The sequence below is a fragment of the Arachis stenosperma genome, chromosome 3, assembly GCF_014773155.1.
Source record: "Arachis stenosperma cultivar V10309 chromosome 3, arast.V10309.gnm1.PFL2, whole genome shotgun sequence".
In the NCBI taxonomy this organism is placed as follows: Eukaryota; Viridiplantae; Streptophyta; class Magnoliopsida; order Fabales; family Fabaceae; genus Arachis; species Arachis stenosperma.
In genome coordinates, this window is record NC_080379.1 from 171,220,070 (window position 1) to 171,247,735 (window position 27,666).

Sequence of the window (27,666 nt, forward strand, 5' to 3'; positions counted from 1 at the left end):
CCTTAACCCTTCCCATCCAACAGCGCACACACACTCCCTAGCAAAACACATTCTTTCTTCATCCCTTTCTTCTACACGTTTCTCTAGTGCTCTCCTCCTTCTCTGATGTTATTTTCATCAATAATAAATTCTCATTCACTTTTATTTTGAATATTTCCACTACTTTTCTTCTAGTCCAACTCTGTTATACCCTATCAAGTGTAGTTTGGTATTATTCCAAAATTCCATTGAAGTAGTCTAAGCTTGAAGAAGAGGAAAATCACCTTGAATTCAAGTATTACAGTTATTAAGACATTAAGATACTCGAAAGAACCACTCTCCTTGCTTGTTGGAATCTGTGGAGTAGAAGTTCCTCTTTTAGATTTTAGTTTGTGAGTAAACTTGTATCTATGGTTAAATTTTAGCATTTGCATTATTTTTATAACTATTGAAAATAATTTTATAATTTATTTAGTTATTTACTAACTTATTTGATGTTTATGTTAAATATTTTACAAAAAAAATTCCACTTGAGACATGATATTTTGCGTTGAAATGAATAAGTTGTCATTTGAAAAATTAAACTACAATGTAATTATTATCTTGCATGTATACTTTGAATGTAAGGTTAGTATTATATTGATGATGCATTTATTGATTTGTTTGACAACTTTTAGCTTGATCATAATTTGTATGTCAAAATATTTTGGAAGGTTCTATGACAGAAACTACAGTTAGCGGCAGTTAGCGCTAGACTTGGTGCACCTTGTCAGTATATAATTGCACTTTCGGGACCATATGAGATAAAATGGTTCCTGTCTGTTTCATGTCCACAAAACCAGTGGAACATGTTTGCATCAGAACTCACACGAAGGAAAACAATCTAAGTGTGATTTCTGTCTGTTATTTTAACTTTTCTGGATTAGATAACTTCCGCATATATTGTTAAATAAAGAAGTTTGAATGTTTGATATTTATAAATAATTATCATTGTGTTTGAGTATAATTTCGTCACTATTATTAAAGTGAATTTATTTTAACTAAGGGTTTATTAATTATACAACGGTCTCTTGTGGGGCTATAGATGCTCTGTTTACTCACTGAGTTGTAAAACTCACTTTGTTGTTCTTTCATTTCTCTTAGATACGGGCCTTGATTCTAATCCAACTTCATCAGTTCCGCTCTAGTTTTGTTTGTGTTGGTGAGCCCTTTACTATTTAAGGGCTTGATGTTTTGTGTAAATAGTTTTAAAACTCTTTAGACTTGTTAAACTGCTCCACGTGACAGGATCCGACATTAGTGACTTGAGTATGTTGCTTGTAAATATTCTAATAGATGAAACTAATAGACCATGCTTTGCTATAATATTATTAAAGTCGAATTTTAGGTAAATATGCTGCGTATGTTTTAAATATGATGCTAAGAATGTGTTGCCTTTTAGTATAATGGAAAATTCTATTTGTTCTGTTTTCTGTAATAGCGATTGATGAGTTTGAAAAACTCTAAATTAAAATATTTGTGATGACTAAACATTATTAATGTGATTAATTGCAAAAATATTAAATCATATGTTTTGAACAAATTAATTTTTGCAATGCAGGTTTTATTTGGGCCGAAACATAAAAGAAATATTGCAAGCCCAAATCAAAACCAACATTCAGCCTTGGTGTATGTTTCCTATAATATGTGGTTGAAGCAATTTGTGATTAATTGGGCCAGAACTCAAACATTGCCATAAGTCCAATTAGTTTGGATAAATCAAAATTTTATTGGGCCAGATTAAATGTTGTTACTACTAAACCCAATTTTAATTTTGATGAATGTTCCTCATGCTTGATCCGAAATCAAGTGAAGAAGAAAGCAAAAATTGCTTCCAACGGATCCAAGCATTTTACCATGTGATGGATTCCAATTTTCATTAAATTGTCATTTATTGCATGGGAAATATGAGAGAGAAATTTGCAATTGAGTTGATTGATTGCCATAGTGCTGCACGCTACCAATAGCAAAGAAAGGGAAGTAAAATAATTCATTTTAGTTTAATTGTTCAAAAATACTTGATTGCTTCTCTTTCTACATTTTCTATTCTCTCATCTCTCTCTTCTTTTCGGACAATACCCAGGAAACCATGGAAGCAAAAATGAGCTACCAAAGAAAAAGAAAAGCACGTCTAAAGACCATCATGATGATGGCAAGAAAACATAAAAAATGTAGTGGCTAAGATTCTTATCACTTATGGTAAGATTTTGTGATGAGATCTTGGCTTCTTCATGCCAAAATAGTTGAAGGAGATTCGGCCAGCAAGGAGAAAATCTTGGAGAGATGACTTGTCTCTGATTCTGCTCAACCACCACAGGAAGTAGCTAGAGTGGCGAAGTGATGGAGGAGACAGAGATTAGAGCAGATGAAGCTATCATCATCATGAAGCATCAAGGGCCAGAAATCCATCTTGGAGAGCAAGCCAAGGATGGAGCTCTCGGATTGATGAAGAGTGATGACCAAGGAAGGACTAGAGGTAATTGCATGTTGGGTTTTGCATGAGTTATCTCTTCTCTCTCTCTGGCCGAACCAGTTTTGTTTTGAAGAAGAAGAAGTTAAGCTTGATTTTTGGTTCAACTGTGGAGGATTTCCCCTTCTATAAAAAGGGAGAACAGTCACGGTTTGATTCAAGGAGTTAGAAGTAAGCAGTGAGAGTGCAAGGCACAGGATTCTCAGAGCTACCTAAGCTTACAGATTTTCTTCTCTTTCAATGTATTCTGTTTTGTATTTTTCTGTTTAATTTTGTCATGTCTTGAGTCTCATGGAAAAAGGCAAATAGTGAGGTTTGTATGAAAAAACCATAGAGCGGAAAAAGGCAGAGAGTGCAAAATTAAAAGAAAAAGCCATAGATGTCCTTAGAGTTCCTTTGTACGTCTATGTTGTGTTTCATGATTCTGTGAGAATCCCCTTGTAAGTTGGATTAGCACTTTACAGTTTGTAATAAGGAAGATTATAGTGAAATTTCATCATTGTTGTGATGAAGACTGGATGTAGACTGCACTGCACTTAGCATCTGAACCAGGATATATCTGGGTGTAATTTTCTCTCTCTTCTACTCCATTTCTGTTTCTACTGCACAAGAGCTAAAACCGAAAAATATCTCGTGCCAAGTGACGAAACAAAAAGAAAAGTCTCGTGGCTAGAGACGAGATAAAAATCAAAAAGTCTCTTCAAAGACCAGAAAGTGTAATCAAGCAAAAAAGGGGCTAAGATTCAACTCCCCTTCTCTTAGCCACTGAAAACCATCAGCGATTTTTGAGGCTTACTTGAAAAGATTTTCCTAAGCGCCAGTCACGGCCAGATTGGGTCGTGACAATATTCTTGAAGAGAAATGTTATATGCACCACTTTTGTAATAGATGTGATTGATAAAAAGTGAGAAACGATACAAGTTTGTCCTTTTATATCATAAAAGAAAGGTTGCAAGAAAATTATTCACAAAAACTGGTGCAACCATTGAATCATAAATTTAAAGGAAGAACTGAGAAGTGGCAATGCACTGCTAACAAAAACATTATAGTTTATATATAAATTTTATAAACTTTATTAAACAGTAGTTTGATGTTGATGCGGTGCTATGGAAGAATATAAATTAAAAAATATTATACCTATTCTATGGATCCAAAGGCTACCAGTAGTTTAGTCATGCATAATGAAGTGGTTGATAGCAGTAATCTTTTCTCACAAATCGATTTAGAATGCAAAAAGGAGTTTATGCTTATGCACATTCTGCTAGATCATTGTCCCTTGTGGTGTTGTTATCAACACATTCTGCAAAAACATGGATATCACCATACCTCAAAATTTCCAACAAAGCCAAGCCTCTTTCAGCAGCATGGTAGTATGAACACTAACAAGTTCTCTGATGAGTTCATTATGAATCACCCTCAACATCTCAATCATCTTCTCTGCAACAAAGGCATAGATTACACAATTTCAGCCAAGCTTCATACCCAAATAACATAGCAGAGTAACAGTAACAGTAACAGTAGCAGAAATATAGGACATTGGAAGAAAAGCCTCCTGTTTCCACTCCACCTGGCGAGGATAATAGAATAGGCAGTGAAGGAATTAATCCCTCTTTCCAATGTGAAAGTAGATATCAATGCAGTGGTACTGTGGATGAGTGGAAGTAGTAGGTGGATTATGTTGAACGACAAGCTCGACAGAATGGGCTTATTGAATTAACCGTGCCCTCATTCTGACGGTTGAACCACCTTGGAATTCGAATTCCACTTCCTGGAATTACAATATAAAGTTGAGGAGTGGATTCTTTGTGTACCTGTAACCACAGAACACAAGCAAACAAACAACCCCATTCCTTGGCATAAACAAGATAGAAAAAACACGACGAATGGGAACAACAATATGCACACACCTTAAGGTACTCTCTCAATAATGTCAAATTCTCAGACTCTCTTCGCTCTGGCACTAGGAAGGGCACTCGTAATGGGAACTCACATAAATAAATTAGCCGTTTGCAGTGATCTAACTCCAACACAGTCTGGGAAGCTTGTTTATGAAATTAGGTACTATAACTATATTGTTTCCCCATAAATCTAGGCTCTGTAAATAGTGTAAGGTTGCTCTGTAAAGGCAGTTTAAACGAGCCAAAGAAAGCCTCCACAGACGAAATGGTAAGCTAAGATTTAGCCTTTTAAAAGGTGGACCATATTGTCGATTGGCATATAGTATGCAATTTCATTCCCAAAATAAACTAGCAAAAATAAAAAGGAAAATGATACCAAATCTCTATTTCGAACCTTCATGACAGTGGAATTTTGGGGTCCAGTGGTCCAATAATGCAGTAAGTTTTAGAAGTCTCTTGTGAAGTCTCATGCTTCAATCGGAAAAGTTATTGTTTTTCCAATTTCCACCACATTCTTGTTTGCGAAAGTCTTGTGATAACTAAAACCCAACATTGTCACTTCCATTTATTAAGATACACTTATTTATTCACAAGCCCTACTAATAAATATTTAACTGGCTAATTGTGTTTACACATGGATATCGCTATTTGCCCCAAATTTTTTCTAACAAAGAAAGCCAAGCCTCTTTCAGCAACAAGGTAGTATGAACACCAACAAGTTCTCCTTTGATGAGTTCCAATTACTCATATTATCAATCACCTTCTCTGCCACAAAGAGTAGATTAGGCAATTTAAGCCAAGCTTCAAGCTTCATACTCAAATAACACAATGCAGCATGGAGTGACAATGACAGAAATATAGAACATGCGAAGAAAAGCCTCCTGTGTTGTACTCCAGCAGAATCCACTGGAAGCCTAGGGTGCGTTTCGTTTGGAATGGAAAAATAAAGCTGATAAGAAAAGAAAAATACAGAAGTTCAAGATAAACCGTTTTTTTTTTTATTTCAAAATGAAATAGACCTGAAGAAAAATGATTATGTGAATAGGAAAAGAAAACATAAAAACGATGTTTAATTTGGTGATGTTAATGTCAAAGGTTAGAAAAGACTAATCTTTTTGCAAAACCAGAGTGCTATTTATTGCTAATGTTTACTAATAGTGTGTGCTATTTTAAGCTTTTAGTGTTTGTTGATAACACTCAGTAAATTTTAGAAGTCTTTTGTGATGTCTCATGGTTCAAAAGGAAAATTATTTCTCATTTGTTCAAGATATCTGTATAAAACACCAAAATAAGCAAGTTATTTGTAATAACCGAGTTTTATCAACTTGCACTAAAAGTTTAAAATAGCACACACCATTATTAGTAGCAATAAAAGCACATAACCCTCCCAAATCACGTAGCCAATCAGTCAAATTTAATTCTAAGATTTTCTAAGTTAATACAAAGATATTAATTAGAAGAGTAGAACCGATTTCTGTAATTATAAAGATCTCAGTATATTCAATTAAACCTTTTAATATTGTGCACAACTACAAACTCTAATCAACACTATACAATACAAGTTTTTATATAAATAACCTTTAATCATGCCACTATCAATACGTATTATATTCAAATTCAAAATTGCAACATCTCTTTCTCTCTTGAGCCATGGCAGCACAAAGTTCGGATGCTTGTCCTTTTGAGTCCTCTAGCATCTCTGGCACCTCCCAAGGGATTGATAACAACACAAGGGATAATGATCTAGCTTCTGAACCGGACCAAGCCTCAAATTCCAATATTAATATGGAAAGGATGTTGGATTTTGTGAAGCTCTCCAACAACGATGTTTCATCGATTCGTTGTTCTTCCAACGTGAAAGAGCTCGATTTTTTCAACACCGGGAAGAGGGTGATGGGATCATCGTCAACTTGGACTAATAATAATAATGTTGACGAAGGAAAAGATGAAAACACTGAAGAAAAAAGAAGGGACTTCAAAGCCGAAAACTTTCTCTTGCAATTTTTGTAAGAGAGAGTTTTTGTCCTCTCAAGCCCTTGGCGGGCAACAAAATGCCCACAAACAAGAGCGTGCGATAGCGAAACGTCGCCAAGGGATGGACACGGGTGCTTTTGGTCACCCTCACTTTCCATATTACCCTTACCATAGCTTTTCCACACCATCTTTATATGGGTCCTATAATAGGACACTTGGGGTAAGAGTCGAGTCCATGATTCACAAACCTTCTTATCCTTGGTCTGCCGGTCTTAGGTTTGGTCGTAATCATAACTAGAATGAGACCTGCGCGATGCGCAGGATGGTAAATTAATGATAGTATATAATAAATATTAAAAATTATTATGTTTTGTATAAATAAATTAAATATGTGTAAATTGAAGTTAAATTTAGAAGGTGTTTTATTTTAAATAATTTGTAGTACAAAAGATTTGGATATTGGAGTTGTATAAAGTGACATTTTTATTTAGTGGTTTGATTTTTGCATTTGTTTTAATTGATAGACTTAGTCATCTTATGTGGCGCTTGTCCTCCTTTTTTTTGTTAGAGTTGGTGCTTTTTTCTTTTAGTCGTAGGTTCTTGTGAAGACATGTTCTTTATGAATTATTGAGTTTGATGCACTTTCTATTGTGTTATTTGGTTCTATCTTTGTATGTATGTTCTTCTTCCGAATATGTATCTTGAGTTTGTATGGTTTTCTTTCTCCTTAATCTCTTGATGGGGTGCTGCTGTCATTAGATTTGAAGCAGGTGTGCCCAATAAGTTTTTTTACGTCGCCATCAAATAGTACAAAAGTTGTTGTAACACTTTGATCTAAAACCTTTAATTGAATTCTGAACCTAAAATAAGTATTGGGTTAGTAACTAATAATTTGATAGATGAGATTATGAAAAGTATATAGAGATACCTTATTGTTGGATATTGTGGTATTTGATTACATATGTCACAAATGTAGTTGTTTCTTTTTTTATATGCTTTCTTCTGGCACTTTTTACATTTTAACATAGTTCCATCCTAATTTGTCATCAATTTCGTTTATAGTTGCTAAAATTGTGAAGATCTTTTCCTATTCCAATATTCAATTTATGTTATCATTAGGTATATGGTATTTGAGTAAGTATGAATATATGATACATGTTGTGATTTTTTTTATCATACCTGATCATCAGATTCTCATTGCATGGCCATTAGATCTTGGATAGTTATTCGATTTCTAATCGTTCTGCTCTGAAAGAATGATGCTCTATTGAGTAAGTTTGAGATGTGCAGTTCAGAAATAATTTTTTTTTGTGCTAAATTTGATATTATGTGAAGGAATAGTGATAAGAGACTTATATATGTAGTTTAAATGGTATGAAATTTAAATACTTATAACGTAAAATTTATTATGATTAATAATATTATTATGATATTTATAATAAATTAATTATTGCGATTATAAATTTATTGCATTGTTTATAACGGTAAGATATAATAAATATAGGAATATGAATTCAATGTATTTGTAGATTACAAATTTATTGGATTCTATTTTTTTAGTTTTTTATTTGTATATTTTATTTTTTTGCTGATTTGGAAATAATAGTTGATTTGGTAAGAATTGAGTGGGATTCTAAAGTTGTGCCAAGTAAGCAATATTGCTGACATGGCATTAGTAGGAGGAAAGAAATATCTCAAAAATAATGTGGTGCATGCTTATGTATCTACTTTTATATATTAAGAATAGATTGGTCAACGCAGGGGATTCTAGGTTCATCATCATCATTAGCACTTGATAGGTTAAGTATTGAGGGTTTGCAACCAAATAATGAAGTAGGCGGGGTTAGTGGAATTCAAGCAAGTTCTTCAAATTTGAGAAAAGAAGATGATAATGGTGGTAATGGAACTACTCCCCAATTAGGAGAGTCTTCTACCAACAATGTTGCTACAAGTCTCACTCGCCATGCAAAGGTTGATCATGATCCCAAGCCAGATAATGAACCCTCTAGTTCTGAGTCTCCAGGGCTTGATTTGTCACTTAAGCCTTAAATTTGAACTTTAATTCATATTAATCATGTTTATTCTTTTTTTATCTGTATACTTCATCTTAACTTTTAGTTCATGTGTTATCGATAATACTATTACTAGTTTATTTTTCATGTGATCATTTTAGTGTATTGACAATGTCTTAGATTAAACAACAGTCTCAACTTACTGATATTATGAAGTGGAGGCAAATATAGAAATAAAGACAATGACCACTAAGAACGTCTCTACCCATAAATAAAGAACACTACTTTATTTTGAAAGATGGATATCACGATTTACATCAAATTTTCCAAGAAAGGCAAGTGCATTTCAGCAACATGGTAGCATGAACACCAACAAGTTCTTCTCTAATGAGTTCCAGTTACTCATATTAATTATGAATCACCTTCAACATATCTCAATCCTCTTCTCTGCAACAAGGACATAGAGTAGACAATTTCAGCCAAGCTTCAAGCTTCATACTCGAATAACATAGCAGCATAGAGTGACAATAAAAGTAACAATAGCAGAAATATAGAACATGGGATGAAAAGCCTCCTGTGTTGTACTCCAGCAGAATCCACTGGAAGCCTAGTGTGTTTGGTTTGGAATGGAAAAATAGCGCTGATAAGAAAAGAAAAATAGGGAAGTTGTAGATAAACCGTTTATATTTCAAAATGACCTACAGACCTGAAGAAAAATGATTACGTGAATGGGAAAAGAAAACAGAAAAACGATGTTTAATTTGGTGATGTGAATGTCAAAGGTTGGAAAAGATTGGACATTGAGATGATGAAATAATACCTCTGAGTTGGTCAATAATCAAACTAAATCAATATCTGCCAGAGTTGGGTTACTCCAAATCCTGGTTCAGTACCACACGCATTCCCCACTTCTTCACTTCCATATAGCTGGGGACTTCTACTTTGAATTTAAAGCGGGATCCATCAAGATCATGCTGCTTTCCACCCCGAATGAGTCGTTGGCAAGAAAAATAGAATAGGCAGAGTTGAACCAATTCACTCCTCGCATACTCCTCATTTCCAAGCCCAACATACTGCACGAAATTGCCTTTTCCTGTTTGGTCGTAAAAGTGGAGCTCAATGAAGTGGGTTTGTGCAAATTGAACAAGAATGTGGGCACAAAGGGCAATGCCAATCCAATTGTTGTCATTGGCATTCGGAAATGATTCTATCCACATTGAATTATCCGCCCCCTTATTCTGATGCTTAAACCACCTTGGAATTGGAACTCCACTACTCCCTGGAATTACAATAGAAAGGATATCAGTGGATTCATTGTGTACCTGTAACCACAAAACACAAAGAACCCTAATGATTAGATGCACACCCTGTAAACAAGAGCAGCAATAATGGCAACAACAATACGCACGCACCTTAATGTACTCTCTCATCCATGAACTACCCATTCCACTCAACCTTTCCTTCTCTACTATTTTCGGGCAGTTCCACATACTCAATTCTCTCCGTTTCAAAAGTTGTGTTCGCTCTGCCACTGGATAGGGTAATGGCAATGGGAACTCATCTACATACATTAGCCGTTTGCAGTTATCTAACTCCAACTCTCTCAGTCTGGGAAGCTTGTTTATGACATCAGGTACTCTAACTATATTGTTTCCCCTTAAATCTAAGACCTCTAAATAATGTAAGGATGCTATGGCCTCAGGGATAGTATGCAGATTACAATAACTTAGGTTAAGAAAATACAGGCAGCTTAAGCGAGCCACAGAAAGCCTCCACAGATGGAAGACATGGTTGTATCTACTTTTAAAAGAATTGAAGAAATGGAATGGTAACCTAAGCTTAAGCCTTTTAAAAGTGGACCATACTGTCGATTGGCATTGGATACCACTCTCACTTCCATTCTCCAACTTTTCCCCACAAAATAATCTTGAGCACCCGTTCAGATCAACATATTTTAGTGAAGATATACCGAATACAGTGATGGGGATACTCATTAAACTTGTGCACTCCCTCAGATCTAACACAACAAGTTTTCTTAGGTCTCCAGTTGATGAATGTATGTGCTTAAGCTTTATACATCCTCTAAGGATCAGCATCTCAAGATTTGGAGCCTGGCTAAGGTTTGGAATCTTCACAAGATTTTCGGAGCCAAAGAGATCCAATTTCTTCAAATTGTCCAGACACTGTTGCACAATTAGAAAAAACAAACATCATTAATTACACTTTCACTTATTTGTTTTATAACTTCAAAATATCTGAAGCTTATTTTATTTATTACTAATACCATTGTTCCATCCCATAGTTGCTTGATGTTGCTCCTATGCAAGACTAATTTCACAAGCTTGGATAGCTTACAACATGATGGAAAATATGTAAACGGATAATCTTCCCACTGGAGATATCGCAATTCACTAGAAATGCTATTAAAACTTCCAGAAAAACTAACACTTTTTATTATGAGAAATTCAAGTCGTCTCATTCTTGATAATGTTTCTGCTCTTAATGTCGTATTTCTTTCTTCATATGGTTCCATCAATTGCACAGCCTTAACATCATCAATTACCTAAATACAAAGAAGCCACATAAATATTAGATTACTTCAATTACCTATTAACTCTATAAAGTTGAAAATTTTTTAAAATTGCATACCGTATTTCCAAACATAATACGTTGAAAATCCTCTTTGCTCCATATCCTACTCCACTTCCATGGCTCATTTGGAGCACTTTGCCGAACTATTCTCATGCCTAACTCTTGCAACAGGTCATGCATTATAATATAGTATCCATAAGTTGTTATTAATGATTTATCGATGAGTACACTTATTCCAATCTTTGGATGAAGACCACGACAGTACAACATGTCTTCCACAAGCGAATTCATCTTGTGGCTAAAGAAACAAGCAATGTCCAAAAATATTTCCTTTTCGAGGGGTTCCAATCCATCAAAACTAAGTTGAAGCACATCTGCGATTTCCTTCTTTGGATTTTCTTTCAGTCTATCTAAAGCACTTCTCCATACAGAGATATCTCGACCGCGTAGATATGACCCCAAAACTTTAATTGCCAAGGGAAGGCCTTGAGCATATTCAAGTGCAAGATCCGTCAACTTTTTGTACTCTCTGCTAATCTCGTCACAACTCATAATAATATTATCATCAAAAGCTTTTTCACAAAACAATTGATGAGCTTCATCCTTATTCAAGAGTTGAACTTTGTATATTTCATCTAGCCCAAAAGAGTTCAAGACATGTTGATCTCTAGAAGTTACTACAATTCTGCTTCCTGGACATAGACAATTACGAGTCACGCCAAGCTTCTCTAACTGTTCAACATCATCGGCATTATCTAGAACAATCAGAGCCTTTTGACAGGGTAGCATAGTTTTTATCAAACTCTCAGCCTCGATTTGATTGTATATATCTTGGATCTCTCCATTTGTAATTTGACAAACAAGTTGCTTTTGTAGAGAAAGTAGACCAACTCCACGAAAAACTTTGCTTATATCGTCAACAAAACAATGAGCACCATATTTATGAAGGTTTCTACCATACACGACCCTAGCAAGTGTTGACTTTCCTATCCCACCCATGCCACAAACGCCTACAACCCGAACTTCATTATCGGAGTTGAAATCAATCAGGTTTTCCAATTCTTCCACACGAGATTGCATCCCAACCAACCCATCCATACTTACCGAATTGCAACCTAATTTGCTTCTAACCCTTTTAACAATTTTTTCAATCTCTCCATTCTCCTGCCTGAAAGAACAAAGAGAAAATGAACTTGTCAGCTCATTTTCTTATATAAGACAACCGAAAACAAAGAGAAAACGAGAGCAATACAAGGTGATTTTGTTTAATCAACTTATTCATGCATAGATAATCTATTTCAGAAAGATATTAATGGAATTTAGGAAAGATTACTTACTTATTTTGTATATCCCAACCAGAGAGATTAGAGACTTGCAGCAGAGATTCCCTCCATTGTTGCACCATATTTGAGTTATCTTTGAATCTTTCTTCATGCTCAGCCAACGCTTTCCCATAGTTTCCGGTCTGTTTACGCACCTCAGACGGAGTCACATCATAGAAAATAGGCAACAGATTTGGTTTGGTTACTTTAGTGCTGCAATCAAGCATCTTAGCGAGTTCCTGCAAGCACCATGAAGAAGTAGCAAAGTTCTTAGAGAAGATGACAATGAGAACCTGAGATCCTTCAATTGCTTGCACCAGCTCAGTGGAGATGTGCTGTCCTTGCATCAGATTCCTATCGTCCCTGAATGCAACTATTCCGTTTCTACGGAAAGCGGCAAAGAGATGATCGGCGAAGGTGTTGCGTACATCCTCACCTCTGAAGCTCACAAACACGTCATATTTGGGTCTTGTGCTACTTGATGCCATGCTTTGGATGCTCCTGCACTCCATTGATGACTTGGAAGCTCACTTTTGTAAATGAAAATAAAAACAAAAGTAAGAAGTTGAGTGAAGAGTGTGAGTGTATAAGAGAGTCTATGCAGAGAAGAAACATAAAAAACAACTCTCAACGCGTCTCATGTTCTGAGAAGTTGCGTTGAAACTCCTTCTTGGAGGAAGCATCTACCTTTGAAGGCCAAGACTATTTTATTTTATTTGTTAATTTAATTTGTGTTTTTCCATTAACTTTATGTATTAATTATTCCTGTGGGGTATAATGTTTAAAGTATAATCTTTTTGCAAAAGCAAATGGGAACTGGGGAAGCTGCAAGGGTTGGTATGTTTATACAATAATTAACCAGCTTTTGCTGACCAAAAAAAAAGTAACCAAAACTTTGGGACCAATTCGAGGTTAAAATAAGTAAATTGTGGCAAACTTTCTTTGAAGTTGAAATCGGCAAATTATGCCTACCTTCTATTTGCCGTGTATTCTGTCTTTTTTCTTTAGAGGATAATTTTAATTTCGCCCTCCCCTTCTCCAAAAACATTAAAAAAAAAAAAGAAGCAAATTTGATAAAGTAGTGGCATATATTGTTTAAAAGTTTTTTTAATGAATTCATTTAATTAATAAGCATCTTTAGTGTGATAACAACACTCCTGAAAACCTACACAAGTTTATTTTTGGCTTTCTTCATGCACATTTTAAATAGTCTTTCATATAGAAAGAGAACAGAATTTTGGAAGTAACATATCATTTCTTCATAATCATGATAAAGCATCATTTAAGAGTTGCAGTGACAAAGCTAAATTAGAGGATGGCAACATTAAACTAGAATCAGAATGATCTTTTGATTCCAAGTACTGATTAAAATAGAAACCAATTGCAAACAATTAAATTTAAAAAAGGATAAAAAGAGGGGCATAATTATATATATTTTACTTTTTGTTATCTTAAAAATGATTCCAATGCATTTTTTCTAAGAAAAAGAAAATCATGAAGTTAAATATTTTCCTAAACTGAATTAGAAATGACAAGCATAGGTATCTTAGAAAAACTAGTAAACCAAGTTTGTTGATTGTAAATGTTAGTAGACCAAAATATATTAGCTTTATTAGCTTCGAGTTTGACACACTCTCATTGTACCTTGGAAAGAAAAAGTCAATTTGATACTGAAATTATCATGATGAATTGTTGCTACAAACTATCTGTTAGTTCTTTCTTAGCTTATGGCTTATGAAATATCAGAGATTACAAAAAGAAAGATCAAAGACACACCTTAAGGAATTGTGAATAATTTCATAGGTGCCATTACCAACATAGAAATTTTTTAATAAGATCACAGTTTGATGGGGGAAAAAAATATTATCCATTGAAGAAACAGTAATGTTGAATAATATAGAAAGGAAGAACTGAGAAGCGGCAATGCGCTGCTTACAAAAAGCAAGAGAAAATGTTACATGAAATCCTTTCCATGGCTTGTGGAACCAGTTCTTAATTGTTCATCCTAGATTTCCTATCATGTTATAGTTTCAGCTGAGACAAAGTAATTGACACACACTTCTCACTCACTCTCACTCTCTGAAACCACAAAGAAGGAAAGACAAGAGAGAGAAAGAAACAGAGGGAGAGGGAGAAGGGAAGAAGATAGGAAGAAGAGAAGAAAAGAGAGGGAGGAGAGAGACCGCACGGCACGGCTTGGTCCCTCCGTCACCATTGCCATCGTCGTCGCGTCGTTGGCACAGGGGGGAGAGAGAGAGAGACAAGATGAGCCCGCACGAGAGAGAGAGAGAGAGAGAGAGAGAGAGACAGAGAGAGAGAGAGAATGGAGCTGTACCGTCGTCATCGCCGCATACCGTCCTGCCTTTGGAGCCAATTCGAACCTTCGAGTCACTCCGTTGCCATCACCATCGTCGTTGCAGCGGTAGGCATGAGGGCCGAATAGGGAAAAATAGGTAGTGTGGAGGAGGGAGGAGTTGCTACGCCATCGTTGAGCAACTGCCACCGCTGGAGCTTGCCGTTGAGGTTGCTAGAGCCCCTGCCTGCCTGCTTCGCGTTCTACTTTTGCTCTGCTTCGCCGGGGGCTGAGCCCTGCCTCTCCCCTGCTCATCAGAGCTTGTGGTGTTGCTGTGGGAGTCACTGCCAGAGGAGAGGAACTGCCGCCACCGCTGTTCTGTTGTGTCCTTCACCGTCGACGCTGGAGAGGGTCATCGGAGCTGCTGATGCTCCATCCCCTTATTTTCTTTGTGAGAATTGAAGTTGCTGCTACTTGCCCGGTTCAAATTTCGTGCTCTTTCATTCCCTTCTATTTCAACTTTTCTCACTTTTTATTTTGGGCACTCCGAATTTAATCTCTTCGGTACTTTGTGACTAATTTGTCGGTAGATTTTATATTTATAATTATTTGACTTTATGTTTATAATTATTTTGATATAAGTTATTTTGTTATTAGTTATACTTATAAAAATTATTATAAAAAATTTTTAAATTAATTTTAATATACACATGAGACTATATATTTTGATGAACTATATATATGTTTAAAAAAGTTTTATATTATTTTAAAGTATTTGATTTTATTCGAATATGTATTTTTGAAGTATTGAAATATTTGTTAGTACTCACTTATTTTAAAATTGTGAAATATGTTTGAAATGCTTTAAGATTGAGAAAATATGATTGAATATGATTTGTATGAGAAAGTATTGTTTGATTTGATTTGATACCTCACTGTTTGAAAAACTAAAGAATTTGTTATATTCGAAATTATATGTTTTGAATTGGTTTGGGTGGCTCGTATTAGAAAACCGTAGTTAACGGCGATTATGACGTTAACCTAGATGCATCTGACTCAGACCTCAGCTAACAGGGGCGTTGTTAGCCTAACATGTAGGCCACACGTTGGATTTGTTATTCCGTACGGACACACGAGAGGAAAGAACTACCCTTAGAGTTGGAGCCGCCCAAGTGTGAACTATTTGATTTGATTTCTGTATGAGAACTCTCTTATTGATTCACTTATTCATATAATTTATTATTTTCTAACAAAAATTGTTTTTATAATAATGTTTATATGGTCTCATATGAATTATAGATGTACTGTCTAGTCATTTGGTTGCAAAACTCACTCCGTTTTTCTAAAAATATTTTTTAAGAATAAATATTTGATTATGTGAGTTTTTCTATTTAAGAGTAATGATCTGCAATGGATATCTATTATTTGTTGAGTTCTTAGACGTCATTTGTTCCATATGTCACAGGCAATATCTATCCATATTTATTTATTTATTTATTTTTATTAAAAATATGTAATTTTTCATTCTAGAAACTGTAAATTTATCAAAAAAATTTGTAACCTTCTTATTTATCTTAAATTTGGATTTGTTAGGCTTGCTAGGGGACTATTTTTCTGAGCTCAACACTCATTTTGGGATGTGACACCTTTGGCCGCCCAACACTCTGTACCATAAAGCATAGCCAGTTTGATAGCAGTGCGATAGAATTTACCTTTAAGTTTTGAAGACACTTTTTTGTCACATATAAAACCAGACAAACTCTGCCATTTTGACCAACCTACTTGGATCCTATGATTTACATCATGTTTAATCTCTCCATTATCCTGTATGATGCACCCAAGATAGTTAAAAATTTTAACATTTTTAGGATATTTTCTCTAATCTTCACCTCTGTAATAAGGTTTATCCTTCGGCGGCCGAACTTACATTCCATATATTCTGTCTTGCTATGGCTTATGCGCAGACCATACACTTCTAGAGCTTCTCTCCATAAATCCAACTTCTTATTTAGGTCTTCCCTTGACTCTCCCACAAGGACAATATCATCAGCAAAAAGCATGCACCATGACACAGGCTCTTGGATATACTCTATGAGTACTTTCAAGACTAATGTAAAAATATATGGACTTAGAGAATATTCCTGGTGTAATCTTATACCAATAGAAAATTCCTTTATCACACCACCATGAGTCTTCACACTAGTTGTAGCCCCATCGTATATGTCTTTAATTGCACAAATCTATGCGATTCTTATTCTCTTCCTTTTCAAAACCTTCCATAAGACCTCTATTGACAACCTATCGTACGTTTTTTCCAAATCAATAAAAACTATATGTAAATCCCTTTTATTACTACGATACCTCTTCATCATCCTTCTTAACAGGTTTGTAGCTTCAGTGATAGATCTGTCTGGCATAAAACCAAATTGATTTTATGTTACTTGTATCTCTTGTCTCAGCCTCCGTTCTATCACACTTTCCCAAAACTTCATGGTATGACTCATGAGATTGATTCCTCTATAGTTTTTGCAATTCTGTATATCCCCCTTATTCTTGTAGATAGGTACCAAAGTGCTCTTTATCCACTCATCTGGCATCTTCTTTGACCTTAAAATCTTATTAAAAAGCTTGGTTAACCATCTGATGTCTTTCTCTTTAAGACCCTTCCAAACTTCAATTGGAATATTATTGAGTCCTACTGTCCTGCCATTTTTCATCCACTTTAAAACCTCTTTTACCTCGTAGTCTCGAATCCTTTGATAATAGTTGAAGTTTTAATTTTCTTCCCTCGTCCACAACCGGCCAAGGCTCGGAAGAGTCTTCTATTCTTCATTAAATAACTCGTAGAAGTAGTTCTTCCACCTTCTTTTGATCTTCTCATCTTGAGTCAAAACCTCTTCGTCTTTATCCTTTATGCACTTACCTGATCCAATTCTCTCGTTCTTCTTTCACGGCCCTTTGCAATATATATATATTTCTCCTTCTTTCATCCCTAAAGAATGGTAGGACGTTTATATGCTCTTTTTCTTGCTTCACTTACCGTCATTTTTGTTTCTTTTTTAGCCGCTTTATATTTTTCTAATGATCTGTATTGCGGCATAAAGACCATTATTTAAAGCACTTCATTTTTGCCTTTATCTTTTCTTATACACTCGCATTCTACCATCAGGACTCTTTGTCTCTTAGTCGTATCCCTCTAGATTCGCCACTTTCTTTTGCTGTTCTTCTAATAACTTCTGCCATCTCCCTACACATCTCCTTCGTGCTTCCATCCCTTTCCTACTTTGCATTTTCTCCTACTCGTTTTATGAAGCTTCTTTGTTCGTTACCTTTCATCCGCCACCACCTCGTCCTTGGATTCTTTGTACGATGTCTTTTCCTTAACTTTTACTCAACGCAAAAATCCATGACGAGCATCCTATATTATGTTGTTAAACTCTCTTTCGGAATAATTTTATAATTAATGCAAAATTTTTGGTTGACTCTCCTCAACAAGAAAAAATCAATTTGAGAGCTTGTCATGTCACTCTTATAGGTTATAAGCTATTCGTCTTTTTTTTTTTTAAAACATGTATTTATGATGAGAAGGTTAAAGGTTGAGAAAAAGTCTAAAGTAGTTTTACCTTCGATATTGACTACCCCAAAATCATGACCTCCGTGAATATTTCCATATCCAGTCACTGCTCTTTCAACATGGCAATTTAAATCGCTCTTCCAAAACCTTATTTTGTGTTGCTCGTCCGAACCCACTTGGGATGCATAGGCGCTAATCATATGAAAAGTACCTCATTCCACCACAAGTTTGATAGAAATGATCCGATCACCTACCCTCTTGACATCCACTACATTCTTCTTCCACTGCTTATCCACGATAATACATACCTTATTCCTATTCTTCACATTTCCTGTATAACAAAGTTTGAGCTCAAAGGTATCCAACTCCCTAGCCTTTATACTGACCTATTTTGTTTTTTGTAGGCATATGATGTTAATCTTCCTCTTTGTCATGGTATCCACTACCTCCATGGATTTTCCTGTTAAAGTATCTATGTTCCATGTTCCAAATATCAACTTTCTGTCGCTCCGGCTTTTACTTTTACTTTCTTCGCTGTGAACTAGCTTATCTACCCTCGTCCGTTTACGAAAACGCGAGAATTCTTGTTCATTTAACACTACATTCGGGTACCGATGCAGCGGCTCTTGCTCATTTGATAATGTACGTGAGCCATACGTTATTTCCGAACAATGACATAGCTTTAGCGCAATAACATCTTTGATCTATATCATGAAGATTCGACTAGGTTTTTATGTTGGCTGTCGAAAGCCTAACATAACCCTCCTCTTTTATCTGAGTTTGAGACTGGCTATGTAACACAGATGCAGCGGATGCAGCAGAGTTAGCATTACCATTAGCGTAAATCATCAAATTATGCCAACCTTTTATGTCTCGTATATTGACTTTTCTTTCTTTAGAGCATACTTTCCACCCCATCCCCCCTCCCCCCTTTCTCTTTAATTGTTATACACAAAAAAAAGTCTATTTATATTAAGCCTGCTTAAACTTTCATGACAGTGGAATTTTGGGGTCCAGTGGTCCAGTAATGCAGTAAATTTTAAAAGTCTTTTGTGATGTGGTTCAATTGAAAAAGTTATAGTTTTTCCACCACATTCTTGTTTGCGAAAGTCTTGTGAAACTAAAACGGCACAGGATTTGGTGATCCAGGAACCTTTGGACCACTTAGTGGTCCAAGTAAAAAATATGTTTTTAGAGTTTTTTTATCAATTGCTACGTAGTCCTTGAACTAATTTTAATTACAAATCAACTCCATATATTTTATTTAATTATAAAAATAGTTTTTTATTTTATAAATTATTATTTTATCAATTATCTATTATATTTATTAACAATCAAATACAAAAATAACAACCAATTATATCCTCCATTCATCCTAATAATTCCAATTGATTAAAAAATTAACTTTGATCTCGTTACGTTCGTCCATGGCTTCCAAATCGTGTTTCCTTGAAATTCAATCGATTGGTTTTTCAAAACAATCGATTGGTTTACACTATATCACAAAACAATCGATTGAAAGTTGTAAGGTAGAATGGTAAAAAGCTTATACCAATCGATTGTTTATACTTTCCAATCGAATGAATGCCTCAAAACAATCGATTGTTGTTGTTACTCAATCGATTGAATTTACGAAAACAACATGGATTTGCCAAATACAATCGATTGGAAAGTGATGACATTGAAGTTTTAGTCAAATTCAATCGATTGGTAATGTAATCCAATCGATTGGAAGGTGATGAAGTTGAATGTTTTGCCAATTTCAATCGATTGGTAATGGTACATAAAATTTATAAAACGTCAATGATATTTTCTTTTAAATTAATTTATAAAATTTTTTAGATTTGTGTCTTATGAAAAATAAAAAAAAAATTATAGTAGAGTAAAACTTAGCTGAAACTAAATAACATAGTGTAACACACATCTTTGATCAATATTAAAAAAAAATTAGCCTAATTATGTACATAAAATCCTAAAAAATACAGTTCTATCTTTTTTAATTAAGTTAGCTTTAAAATACCAATAATGCTTTTTCATGTGCTACTTTTAATCTAAAATCCTAGAAAAAAATTGATTTAAAATATTATAATGTTATTATATGGGTAAAAAATCATAATAAGCCAACTGGCTAAAAAAATGACGTAAATACGCCAAAGCAAAAATCGTTACAGCAATAAGCCAGATGCTATTTTTATGTAATTCGAACCAGGGTGGTTCGAACTATAAAGTTGAATAAATCGAACCAGGGTGGTTCGAATTAGGGAAGTGGAGATTTCAATGTAATTCGAACCAAGGTGGTTCGAACTCCAATCCCATGTAATTCGAACTAGGCTAGTTCGAACTATGGCCAATTCTGCAACACATGTAATTCGAACCAAGCTGGTTCGAATTACCCTTGGAGCGCTCTTTAATAAATCGAACCAAGGTGGTTCGAATTATGGGTGATTCGGCTATATAAGGAGTTCGAGTCACCCTCATTCGAACTATTATTCCTCCCCCCTACCCCACAAAATCTCAGAGAAAACGACCCAGATTCTCTCCGACGAAGACCTGAACGGAATACTCTGCTCATGGGGGACGATCCGGCACGGTTATATCGCTTGGACAGAGTCGCTCATATAGCCGGGGTCATCAACGAGGAGGTTAGTATGGAAATAATTTTTATTCTAGCGGTATTTGTGGCTTAGTGGTTTTGCATGTGGGTTAGATGGTGGTTTATGTTAGTGGTTAATGTTAGTTGTTTATGTTAGTGGTTTATGTAGGTGGTTTATGTTTATGTTAGTGGTTTATGTTAGTGGTTTATGTAGGTGGTTTATGTTTATGTTAGTGGTTTATATTAGTGGTTTATGTAGGTGGTTTATGTTTATGTTAGTGGTTTATGTTAGTGGTTTATGTAGGTGGTTTATGTTAGTGGTTTATGTAGGTGGTTTATGTTTATGTTAGTGGTTTATATTAGTGGTTTATGTAGGTGGTTTATGTTTATGTTAGTGGTTTATGTTAGTGGTTTATGTAGGTGGTTTATGTTAGTGGTTTATGTTAGTGGTTTATGTAAGCGGTTTAAGTTATTGGTTTATGCTAGTGGTTTAAGTTAGTGGTATATGTTGGTGGTTTGTGTTAGCGGTTTTTGCGAGTGGTTTATGCAAACGGTTTACGTTAGTGGTTTACGTTAGTGGTTTTATGTTGGTGATTTGTTTTCCAGTTGCTTTTCTTTCATGTAATGTTATGCGGTCTTATTTAGCAGAACGGTATGTTGATGATTTATCGTGCTGCTTATGGTTGTGGTTGGATTTTAAGCCGGTTCTAACTGAGCGTTTCATTTTGTGAGCAGCCCCAGCGATGCATTAGGAGCATGCGGCGGCAGCAGGGCATGCGACTTGATGACAGATACGTTCCGTACTTGCAGATGGCAGGTCTATACCATCTTGCAAGGCTGAACGACCGATGGTTCCGGCTAGACGAGGCCCTTGTCAGTGCTTTCGTAGAGCGATGGCGTCCGGAGACGCACACGTTCCATATGCCGTTCGGAGAGTGCACCATCACACTCCAGGACGTGGCATACCAGCTGGGTTTGCCAGTGGACGGCCGTTACGTGAGCGGGTGCTTGTCCGAGTTCCATATATACATCGAGGGTGGGCGTCCAGCCTGGGTCTGGTTCCAGGAGTTGCTCGGAGTTATACCTCCTCCCAGCCAGGTTCAGAAGTACGCAGTGAACTGCAGCTGGTTTCAGGAGACCTTCGGGGAGTGCCCTGAGGATGCAGATGATGAGACTGTGCGCCGGTATGCCCGTGCGTACATCATGATGTTGTTGGGCACCCAGCTGTTTGCGGACAAGTCAGGGAACCAGATTCACATTAGATGGCTTCCGTACGTAGCTAGACTGGAGGAGCTGGGTACCTACAGCTGGGGTTCTGCCGCACTGGCTTGGTTGTACCGGTGCATGTGCCGAGTGGCGAACAGACATGTTGTCAAGTTAGCGGGCCCGCTTCAGCTACTCCAGTCTTGGATCTTTTGGCGCTTTCCTCGGTTTAGGCCTGCAGGATATGATGAGTCGAGCTGGCCATTGGCATCCAGGTACTATACTAGGCCTTCTCTATCTCAATTTGACATACATACCTGCGTAGTCATTAATATTTCTGTTGATGTAACAAATGTGTATGGTGCAGATGGTCAGGTTACAACCCTTCCGGTAGCGAGAAGGGTCCTAGAGTGCAGATGTGGAGGCTCAGGATAGACCGGTTACAGGATGGGGAGGTGAGTATGCTACTTAACAAGTGTCCTTTTAGAATCTAGCATTTCTAGTTGTGTGGTAAATTTGCCCTGACAAGGGTGAGTTCCTTTTGCAGTTTCTATGGATGCCGTATAGTACTCCCGACGTACTTCAGGTTGTGCATCCAGAGGTTTTGGAGCCTAGGCATATGGCGTTGTGGCGCTCTGTGACGGCGCTGATCTACTTTGCTGTGATAGAGTGGCATCAGATAGATCGTGTTCTTCCGCAGTTTGGTGGGGTTCAGCCCATTCCGCATCCCGCCCTGAACATTGACTTTTTGATGTCCAAGGACGGTAGAGGCGGCGATCGATGGTTCCCGTCTACTTTGCAGAGGTGGCATCTCCTTTGGGACTCTCGTCAGGACAGTGTGCTGAGGTTCGACGTTGTAGGCGACCCCGGACCTTCGCATGCGTTCCTTGACTGGTGGCGTCAGTATGGGAAGAGGTTCTTGTCTCCGGAGTCGCAGTTGGGGGATCCTAGAGCAGTTCCTATTCCATTAGAGGCCTCACAGCGGGGTCCGGGGCGAGTTCCAGACATGGATCGTCCTGAGGACGTGCCGGACAGGCGTAGGGTTGAGAGGAGGATGGGTGTGGGGACACGGAGGAGCCAGCGTGAGTGGAGGTGGCCTGACCATGCTGTGCACGATGATTACGACGCCGGTCCCGCTAGAGGCGGAGGACGAGGCCAGCGAGGTAGGGCAAGGGGTCGTGCTGACCATGGGGACGACACCGACGATCAGCATCGGCCCGTTGGTGGGGGTGGTTCAGGGGCTGCTGCATCTGCTGGTACTACCACACACGATCAGGGTCATGCAGGTGAGTGGTATGGTACAGGGATGGGTGCCGGGGCTGACACAGGTGACGCTGTACTTGGATCAGGCCCTCTTGGAGATTACTTCGTTGGTGTGCCAGCCGATGACCAGCCTGAGCAGGGGGGGACACCTTGGCGCATCTCCGGATCACAGTGGTCAGACTTCATTGGGTCAGACACGCTTGTTGGGGACTTTGGGAGTCCACGCTTCCTTGAGGAGATCACCGCCATCATGCAGGGGGACGCGACTCCGCGCAGTGGTGGTCAGACCTCAGGCACACAGGCCCCATTAGATGTTGATCTGAATGAGCCTCCATCCTCATCAGCTGGTCACCAGTTCTGTCTCGGAGGTACTCCTCCATCCGCCTTCACCGCTGCATCAGAGTCTGTCGCAGGGATTTCGGCGACACCCCTGCATGTTGCGCCACCAGCACAGCCTGCCCCACCGGATGACAGGGATGACATCGAGGATGAGGAGCCGTTGATCCGCCGAGGTCAGAGGGCACGGGTACCCCGTCGCTGTGGCACTGGGTCACATCTGTTTAGATGATTCATGTTTCATGTATTTTTTTCTTTAAAGTTCAATCATGTATGATAGTGGTTTGTACTTTTTTTTCGATAGTTTGGACAGTTTCTAATATTTAATTTTTATTACTGAATAATATTTTATTTTAATTATTGTCTTTAAATAATACTTCTCCGCTAAGTTAACCCCAAAGAAGAGCATTTCAAACAAAAAGGCATGTTAGAGTGTTGGAGAGGAGACACCACTACTACTAGGCTACTAAAGTACTACTACTACTCTTGAGTCTTTTCCGTCATCATATTTGAAACTCGGTGACAGTGTTATGTCTTGTCACCCATTTTTTCACTCCACCAATTTTGTTCATTTACTTTATTATGTTATAGTCTGTTCACCTATATTTTTTTTTATTTCTCTTGTGGGACATTCACTTCGTATGATCAACGAATCTTGAAACAGTTTAGTGTTTATTTTTTTCTTATTAAATTGTGCATCCACGGAAAGTGTTGCATTATTCATAAACAATCAAACCGGTCTGGTTCGAACTATGATTGGTGACATAGGCCGGGTTGGCGACATAGGCCGCACCTCTTTGGCCGATTCGGATCTGCCTCGTCCATAGATACACAGCTCAGTCAGTCTCACAATAATTCAAACCGGTTTGGTTGGAACTATTTTTTATGTAATTCGAACCAGCCCGGTTCGATTTACAAGGAAACCCTCTCTCTCTCTATAATTCGAACCACCTTGGTTCGAATTACGTTCATGCTTAATTCGAACCAGGCTGGTTCGAATTATTAACAAAAAAATTCACCTAATTCGAACTAACCAGGTTCGATTTACTACCATTTAGAGTTCGAACCAACCTGGTTCGAATTATATAAAAATACGGTCTGGCTTATTGCTGAAACGATTTTTGCTTTGGCGTATTTACCATGGTTCTGAAAACCGGACCGGACCGGCCGGTTCAACCGGAAAAACCGGGAACCGGTCAGTTAACCGGTCCGGGTAAGCTCAAAAACCGGCCAGCAAAAAACCGGTAAAAAACCGGTCGAACCGGCCGATTTTTTAACGGTTTTTTAACGGGTTTTTATTAAATTAATATATTTAAAATTATTTTTAGGTTTTTTAATAATTTTATTTAATATTTAATTAAACCGGTTGAACCCCGATTGAACCCCGGTCGAACCATTGAACCATTGAACCAATAACCTCACCGGTTCATTGACCGGTCCGGTTCTCGCAACCTTGGTATTTACGTTATTTTTTGACCCATTTGGCTTAATATGGTTTTTTACCCTTATTATATTGGCACAACACTTTATTTTTGTATGATAAATATAAGTACATTTTTATATAAAGTATTTAAAGTATATAAAATGTACTCCTATTATAAAAAAATATTTAAAAAGTCATTAAATTTTTATATGTTATTAAAATTTAATAAATACAAGTACATTTTTATATGTTATTTTTAATTCAATGTACTAATAGGAGTTAAAATTAATTTATATTTAATAATTTTATACTAAAATTAATTTACTATAATTTTGTTTTATACTTTTTTTAGTATATTTTTTTATATTATATAGTATTTTTTCTAGTATCTTATTGTACAATGTGTAATTCGAATTACCATTTGATTCGAAATGTGAGTAATTCGAATCAATTTGATTCGAACTTCCTCCTACTCACGTGTTCCTACTAATTCGAATTGATACAATTCGAATTATGCTTTTATAATTTGTTCTAAATTGATTCGAATTACTTGTATGCAATGGTTGGGAATAATTGGAGCTGTATTGATTCGAATTATTAAGGAATGTAATTCGAATAAATTTGTTTCGAATTACATTAAAGTGTGCTTTGGTGAATTCTTGTATTAGATTCTTGTTTGGCTTATATGCGTAATAAACTTCTCTCCTTGGCTTAAATACGTTTTTTACCCTCAGTTTTATATTAACTCTAAATATATTAAAAGAATTTACTCAATATATTCTAACATTTAACTAATTGCAAACACTTATCCCAAAGAGTAGTGCTAGGGAGCCAATGGACTAAATATACAATGTGTACAATGGACTAAATCTTTGATCCATGAATAAAATGAACATCACCATACTATCTAGAATAACCATCCGAATACCAAGGATAACCATCTGGATACCAAGGATAATAAACATCTCAATAAAAAATTAAACTATTTTTGGAGTTCACCAAGAATCGAACTCTTGACCTTTCGGATCCAGAACACTAATACCATATCTGAAACCACTCATCCCAAAAGCGTAACCTGACAGAACAATGTAACACTAATGGTCATATCTCTAATACTTCCTAAACCTCTATTGTACACATTGTACGCTTAGACTATTGGCTCCCTAGACTTTCTCTATCCCAAAACATATTTACAAAAATTAGAGTTTTAACGAAACTAAATTTGTGCATAACACAAATAAATAAATTAAGTATACTTACTACTTGATACGCTGCTACCTTATCAATATCATATACTTTTTGTATTTTTTACTCTGCCTTACTTGAATAAAAGCAAAAGGTACTATTGATCGGCAAAATTAATTTTATAAATTACCAATCTATAAATTAATTTTATGTACCATTACCAATCGATTGAAATTGGCAAAACATTCAACTTCATCACCTTCCAATCGATTGGATTACATTACCAATCGATTGAATTTGGCTAAAACTTCAATGTCATCACTTTCCAATCGATTGTATTTGGCAAATCCATGTTGTTTTCGTGAATTCAATCGATTGTTTTGAGGCATTCATTCGATTGGAAAGTATAAACAATCGATTGGTATAAGCTTTTTACCATTCTACCTTACAACTTTCAATCGATTGTTTTGTGATATAGTGTAAACCAATCGATTGAGTTATCATTCAATCGATTGTTTTGAAAAACCAATCGATTGAATTTCAAGGAAACACGATTTGGAAGCCATGACGAACGTAACGAGATCAAAGTTAATTTTTTAATCAATTGGAATTATTAGGATGAATGGAGGATATAATTGGTTGTTATTTTTGTATTTGATTGTTAATAAATATAATAGATAATTGATAAAATAATAATTTATAAAATAAAAAACTATTTTTATAATTAAATAAAATATATGGAGTTGATTTGTAATTAAAATTAGTTCAAGGACTACGTAGCAATTGATAAAAAAACTCTAAAAACATGTTTTCTACTTGGACTACTAAGTGGTCCAAAGGTTCCTGGACCACCGAATCCTGTGCCCACTAACTAATATTTAAGTGGCTAATTGTGTTTACACATGAGTTTGCAAGGTCCTATCGTGAAGCATATTGAAAATCTTGACATTAAGCTCACAGATATGCAAGTACTGCTAGAAGCAAAGTAATCATAACTGATACCACAAAGCTACCAAAAAAGTTAGTTATCCATGAATAATTGATAATTGCAACAACATATATAATACTCTTCTGCCTCAGAGTTTAATGATCCTGTAGCCAACTTTGACTTTATAACATTCACAACTCTCACTTTCCATTTTTTGGTCATCTAAGTCAAACAATAGTCTCAACTTGCTGACTACATCAAGTGAAGGCAAATATAAAAATAAAGACATTGACAACTAAACATGTCTCTACACATAAATGAAGAACGCTACTTTTGAAACATGGATATGACCATTTACCCCAAATTTTTTCTAACAAAGCCATGGCTCTTTCAGCAACAAGGTAGCATGAACACCAACAAGTTCTCCTTTGAAGTGGAAGCTCACAGGCTCTTTTGGTGTAAGGAAACAAAGGTAAGAAATTGAAGAGATGAGAGTAAGCGACTTTATGCAGAGAAGAAATATGTAAAATAGCTCTCAATGCGTCTCATGTTGTGAGAAGTTGGGTTGAAACTCCTTGCAGC

General features: G+C 36.4%; 1 protein-coding gene across 4 annotated transcripts; it reads right to left on the bottom strand.

Moving 5' to 3' along the window:
* Positions 1-8,553: 8,553 nt before the first annotated feature.
* LOC130966100 (disease resistance protein RUN1-like) lies at positions 8,554-15,093 on the bottom strand. Of its 4 annotated transcripts, XM_057890863.1 has the most exons (7): positions 14,622-15,093; positions 12,302-12,816; positions 11,022-12,132; positions 10,657-10,935; positions 9,785-10,555; positions 9,193-9,694; positions 8,554-9,012 (listed from the first exon to the last, which is right to left on the bottom strand). In XM_057890863.1, exons 2-6 carry the CDS (start codon positions 12,796-12,798, stop codon positions 9,242-9,244), a joined length of 3,111 nt encoding a protein of 1,036 aa, XP_057746846.1. In that variant the 5' UTR covers positions 12,799-12,816; positions 14,622-15,093; the 3' UTR covers positions 8,554-9,012; positions 9,193-9,241. The 4 variants fall into 4 exon arrangements, with proteins under 4 accessions (XP_057746846.1, XP_057746847.1, XP_057746845.1 ...); XM_057890864.1 differs by lacking the exon at positions 14,622-15,093 and having other exon boundaries at positions 8,554-8,819; positions 12,302-12,949; XM_057890862.1 differs by lacking the exon at positions 14,622-15,093 and having other exon boundaries at positions 12,302-12,949.
* Positions 15,094-27,666: the final 12,573 nt, after the last annotated feature.